The following is a 6,288-nucleotide window of genomic DNA, read 5'->3' as shown; positions in this document are numbered from 1 at the left end:
GGGTTCTTTGTGGTTGCACACGACTACCAAAATTCTCATAGAAGAACTCCAAGTTTAACCCTTTCTCATCTTCGATGATCATATCCTGAAGAATCACACATGTCATGATGCTTGCGAGGGCTTTTTTGGTCCAATGATCAAGCAGAACCCCAAACAATGGGAAGCCGAGCTTGCAAAACACCGAAAGCTCTTTCAATGTCCTTTCATCATGCTTCTTGTGGCCTAAAAAATTGAGCTCCTTCTTTGTTTGGAGGTTCTGGATGGTCTTCACAAATGTCGTCCTAACTAGATAGATGCCGTCGGCAAGATAGTAGCCCATGGTATGGTCATGTCCATTGACTTTGTAATTGCAAGCAGGAGAATCTCCACTAGCTAATGAAGCAAGGAAATATGATCTATGCAAGACATTTATATCACTGAGTGGTCCCGACAACCCAAAGAAGCAATGCCAAATCCACAAGTTCTTCGATGCCATGGCCTTCAGCACAATGGCAACATTACGACTTTTACCGCAATATTATCCATGCCATGCATGCCCGACCAACCTCAAATGCAAAAAATCTACACTTCCTAGCATGCTTGACCAACCTCTCCCCATTCATCTTCATCTATCTTTGTGTATCTTCTTTATTTGGAGATGGAAGATACACGGGACCAAATACCCGGAATAACACCTTGGCAATCATTCGAACGGACTCAATAGTTGTATCTTCGCCAATGCGAAGATACCCATTTGTATAGTCCGTGGGGATGCCATATGTGATCACCCGCGCGCATAGCTGCCGAGATATTTTGATCGGAGAGGTGTGATCCATGTGGCCGAAAATGATGGCGGGAGCTAGCGGTGGCTGCGGGTCGAAATGAGGTATGACGCAAAAAGAAGTCGTGAAAAAGGTAAATGGGCAAATTTCAGTGCACCAAGTGCCTCCGCGGTTGCTCTTGGTTTGGCTGTGGAGCCTACAAATACCCGGTTTCGTGGGGGAGTTTTTCTGCGTCTATTTTTGACGAAAACTGAAAACTTGCACATTTATCACGCCCATTTACGAGATCTGGCTCTAATGAGCATGGATTTTTTTTGTCCGTAGAATTTGCGTTGGTGAGGAACGTGTCGTTTTGGCACCCGAGATCATATGCTTCCTGCTTTTGAAATGTGATTTAAACGCAGTTAAAAATGTTAGAAAAATCCGAAAAAAGTTCATGTATATATATCTCAACATCATATGTGTTTGGAAAGTTCGTTTCGCTGAAAATAGACATTATTTTTGTCAAGTGCAAAAAAGAAAAAAATAATTGTCAAAAAACTTTTCACAATATATTTTTCACTTAATCTTTTTTACACGAAACTAAAAAATATCAGTTTTTCGCGAAATTTGTGCTATACATGTAGACACCATATACAAAAGGGATTTTGCACTTGAGAAGGGATAGGGATTTGGTGAACATGGGCACCAGTGCTCCCTCCACTTTTAATTTTTTATTTTTTTAAAAATCTCACACTTCTGTTTCTCCAAAAATTATGGCATTAAATATGTAGATAGATATGTGCAGTAGGAGTCTACGCAAAAAAGTCCCGGTAAAAAATACTTTAAATTTTGAGAAATACAAAATAAACAAATTTCTGAAGAAAAGACATATTATTTTAATACTATTGTACTACCATTTACTGTCACAAATTTATTTTTTTATATTTCCTAAAATACGCATATTTTTTAACGGGACTTTTTTGCATACACCCATGGTGTACATATCTATCTATATATTTAACACCATAATTTTTAGAGACACAAAAGTGTGACATTTAAATTTTTTTTTTTTTTTTGCGAAAGTGTACATGCATATAGGATAAGATCAACTCATACAGAGTACATGACACGCACACACACCACCAGAAACTACTAGCACAGCTGTCCTAACACTTTTGCACAAACAACCCCAGCAAATAAAGAAAATACAAAGAAAACCATCTGGGGCCAATCTTCCACCGTGCGTCGTCTCCAACCACGACCTCTCTTCCGCCGTGCTCCTCCTCTCCATACTCCATTGCAGCAAAGAAGAGGAAAAAAAGACGTCACGCGTCTCAACTGCATACGCCATCGCCATCAGAGGCTTTGAGAGCCGCAAGAATGCCTGTCCTGATGGACAGGAACTAAGATATGGTTCCAGAACATTGGCCGGGACTCTGTCCCTGGCACCGCAGACCCACTCTTCACCATCACCACAAGGAGCCAGAGATGGAAAGGGGCAAGACATCAGAGGACAAGGAAGAGCACAACACCCTCCATAGAACAGCTGAAACTCCACCAAAATCTGAAGCGAAATACTCAATTGCTCCACCTCCCTTCTCCTCCCACCATGGTAGCAAAAGGAAGAAACAAGAAACAGCGAGATCCGCTCCAGATCCGACCAAAAGGCGAGCTTATTTGAGGAGATCCGGCCAAATCCGCCACCCACACTCCGCCATGGAGCCAAGCACGGCGAAAAAAGATCCGGCTGCCGGGCGCCGCCCGTGAGCTCCGGCGAAAATCTCCAGGACGGCATACAGCCGAACAAACCTACACCTACAACTATACACGCACATACCTTCCTTCCCCTCCCACTCCGGCCGACGCCGCCGGCGGAGGAGAGGGGAAGGGAGGCAGGCGAATTTAACGGCACTGGCCGACCTAACAAGGAAAAGGGGAGAACTCAGGAAAGGAGAGAGATGAGATTTTAAAATTTTCAAAAATCTAGAATTGAAGAGAGCACTGGTGCCGATGTATCTGTCAAAGACACTTTTTACTTGAGAAGCCAGTATTTTGTTCGACCAAACGTGTGGCACGCATCCTCCGACAGAAGCATCGCCCTCCGCGTGTTGTTCCGCTTCTCCACTCCCCAGTCCCCACCTATGTCCAGCGACGAAATTGAAGCGACGACCACGAGATCTACGGATTTCTCCACTCTAGGAGTCCATAGGGAATCGAGGATGGAGACGAAGAGGAGAAGGCAGCAAGGGGAGGAGGGGTCAAGGCGGGGGTCCGTCGCCAGCGACGGCGCCATCTCTCTAGAGGCGCTGGACTGCACCGTCTGCTATCACCCGCTCAGGCCTCCCGTCTTCCAGGTTCTCACTCTCTTCCTCACTCTCTACATCAGATCCGCCGTTGCATTGGGCACTTGGGATTGAGATGTGTTCTCTCTCTTCAACCCCCTAAAAAAACCTAGAACTTCAGATACGAATTGTGGCTAAATTAAGGCACATTGTATCACCCGATGCACATAGATTTTGGCATCATGGCCAAAAAGAAAAGAAAATGGAAAGAAAGAAAGGATTTTTCACACACATCAGATTTCGTTGAGAATCTATAAAAAAATTCTATAAGATTTCGTTTTGTCTGAACACCTGTACATGAGCGCTCCCTTTTAGTGTTCAATGGAAGCTTACTTTGTGAAAAAGATTACGAATGTAACCTCTCTTTTGCTTTAAACAGCCTAGGAAATTGGTATGCAAGATATCGACCATGGCATCCATCCACCATTGCCATTTTTCCTTTCGAGAAAACTGTGGTGAAACATGTAGCGAAATATACTTATGAAAATGCTTTTAGTATTTCAGTATCTTTGTCATAGTTAAACAGGCTCTTAAGTAATGGTGGATTTCTCTTTGTCGTATATACAGTGCGCGGTTGGGCACGTGATCTGTTCGTCTTGCCATGACAAGCTCCTGAACAAGAACAAGTGCCACGCGTGCGCCACCACCGGCGGCTATAACCGCTGCATTGCGTTCGACCACATCCTCGAGTCTGTCCGTGTCCCTTGCTCCAACTCGTTCTACGGATGCACTGCCAAGACTTGTTACCACGAGCGAGACGATCACGCGAAGTCGTGCCTGCACGCGCCTTGCTTTTGCCCTGAAGATTGGTGTGGCTTTGCTGGCACAACCACCGCACTTCTACGGCATCTCACCGCCGAGCACCGGTTGACAGCTACAGAGTTTGCGTTTGGACATCGTTTCACCCTTCAGGTGCAGGAAGGAATGCAGGTTCTCCACAAGAAAAAAGGCAGCCCCCTGTTCCTGGTAAAATTCATGCCTGTGCCTCCTTTCGGCAAAGCCGCCTCCGTCCTGTGTGTTGATCCTCATGCCGTGGTGGGGGAGTGCAAGTTCAGATGCCAGGTTGATTTCCACTGCCGCACCATGGGTTGGCGACAGAATTCGGATTTCCAAATCAGAAGCACCACTCTCTCTGGTGGGTTGCCAACAGAAGATGGCAGCTACTCCTTTGTCATGCCAAATGTTTCTTCTAACCTGCCCACTGACAGCAGCGTCGTCATGTGTGTCACAAAGATAACTGATGATGACAGCGCTTGGAGTGACTGGTGATGGAGATTGAGATCGTAGTATCTTCGGGACCTAGAGGTTCTCTTCTATCATCTAAAATTGGTCATCGGAACCAGATTCCATCTTTGGTGAAAATATTTGAGATCTAGAGGTTCTCTTCTGTCATCTAAAATTGGTCATCGTAAATTTCTTGACCAAAGTTTGTAGTTCATCTTCGGGATCTAGAGGTTCTCAGGCAAGTCTGCTTCTGAACTCCATAATGCGTTTCCTCTGTTGTTTGCTGTTTATGGACGAGCAGTCCGTTGAGTGACTGCTAAACTCTTGAACAAGCTCCTGAACAAGGACATGACGCGTTCTACTAATGACTTGTTAAAAGTTTCGTCTTCAGACTTATGGCTGCAACTGAATGTTGAAGTTTGTAGTGCATCTTTGGGTTCATCTAAAATTGCTCACCGGAATCAGATTCAACCGACTCAGTTTTAGTCATAATATTTAATTGTATGTGTACTCTGGCTAGTCTGCTTCTGAACTCTGTAATGCGCTTGTCCTGATGTCCGCTGTTTAAGAACGAACAGCCGGTCGAGTGGCTTGCTAAACTTGAATTGGATGCTTGTAATATAGTGGTGATGTTCCCATTGCAAACTGTTGAAGTGATCCGGGTATAATGTTCCTTCGATTAAGTGATGTTTGGTAGAGTTTGTGTTGTTTAATCAATATATCATTTCACGGGGATTTGATTTGACTTGGATTCAAGGTAAAATTAAATTCATATGATATTATTGAAATTTAAATTAAATTGTTGCCAGAACTTTTATATAAATTACATTGCATTTACAGAAAAAAAAACACTACCATATTCATCCACATAGGGCATTAATCTCTCTCTTCCGATCTAATCTTTCCTTTTTTGTCAAAACACTTCTACGACAATGTTTCTGAAGAAATTTAGGATGGTAACAATCCAGTGACAACCTTGTTGCTTCGGGCAACATATGAAATGAAAACTAACCGACACAGAGAGATTGCTATAAATTAATTGGATCATGGTTCGGAGTAGGGTGGAGGGAATATTCTTGTAAGACCCTTAAGACCACCACATTCATTCAGATCTGCTATTATAAGAGAAATACCCACTTGAGTTCATTCTTTAAAATATCCAATTGCTTGTTCTTTTTAAGGATCTACTCCTTCCGTTTTTAAATTTCAGGAAGTACATCATCTGTCTCACGCTATGTAAAACCGAGCAAACATTGGCGCCAAAAAAAAGAACAACCACGCTCACTGCTTCCGCCCTCCTTCATGCGGGTTTATCGTCCTGCTATAGCAAAAATTTGTGAAGCTGGTTTGCAAACCGTAGGTAAGAAACAAGTTAAATTTCATAATGCACAAGCGATCGACGGCTAGAAAATATGTGAAGTGAGCATTTGAATTTTGCAAGCTCAATTAGCTATTATGATAAAACTAGCTAGATTTTAGGACTAGGAGTGTCTTTGGTACATAATGAATGGTTGCGTCATTATGCATAACATAATCACAAAGGATGATCGTGCCAAAGATGTAGATTTCTTCTACTATGACTTAATTGGGGTTCCCGTGCAAGTAAAGAGAAGGCAAGAGAGTGGCGCGTTTTTCATTGTCTCCTGTCATTCGATTCGGAACAATGATGTCCATGATGAGCTTCAACTTGATTTCATTGAGAAGTGGTGGAAACGGAGAGGACAATAGAATTAGTGTCGACATGTTTGTATGCTTGTTGTGTTGTTAGAACATAATTTTTTGTATTTGTTTATAAACAAATTTGTTGTATTTTCTTGGCGTGTAATAATAAATAGATAATTTATTGTATATTTATTTCTATTTGTTTGATCTTGTTGATTCTATATTTGTGTGTATGTTGTTTGGGTCGGCGCCGCGCTGTAATTTGCAGCGCCTGGTAAAAAGCATTTTTTCGTTGATCTACCGTCTCCGGTGTTAAT

At 42.9% G+C, this 6,288-nt stretch overlaps 1 protein-coding gene across 1 annotated transcript; it reads left to right on the top strand.

The window, feature by feature from the left end:
- The first annotated feature begins 2,800 nt into the window (after positions 1 to 2,800).
- Positions 2,801 to 4,992, top strand: LOC127341007 (putative E3 ubiquitin-protein ligase SINA-like 6). Its single transcript, XM_051366775.2, has 2 exons — positions 2,801 to 3,097; positions 3,653 to 4,992. Exons 1-2 carry the CDS (start codon positions 2,885 to 2,887, stop codon positions 4,352 to 4,354), a joined length of 915 nt encoding a protein of 304 aa, XP_051222735.1. The 5' UTR covers positions 2,801 to 2,884; the 3' UTR covers positions 4,355 to 4,992.
- The last annotated feature ends 1,296 nt before the right edge of the window (positions 4,993 to 6,288 follow it).

This window comes from Lolium perenne, chromosome 3 (genome assembly GCF_019359855.2).
Source record: "Lolium perenne isolate Kyuss_39 chromosome 3, Kyuss_2.0, whole genome shotgun sequence".
Classification (NCBI taxonomy): Eukaryota; Viridiplantae; Streptophyta; class Magnoliopsida; order Poales; family Poaceae; genus Lolium; species Lolium perenne.
The sequence above is the reverse complement of the archived record's forward strand: the minus strand, read 5'-3'. Positions and strand labels throughout refer to the sequence as shown.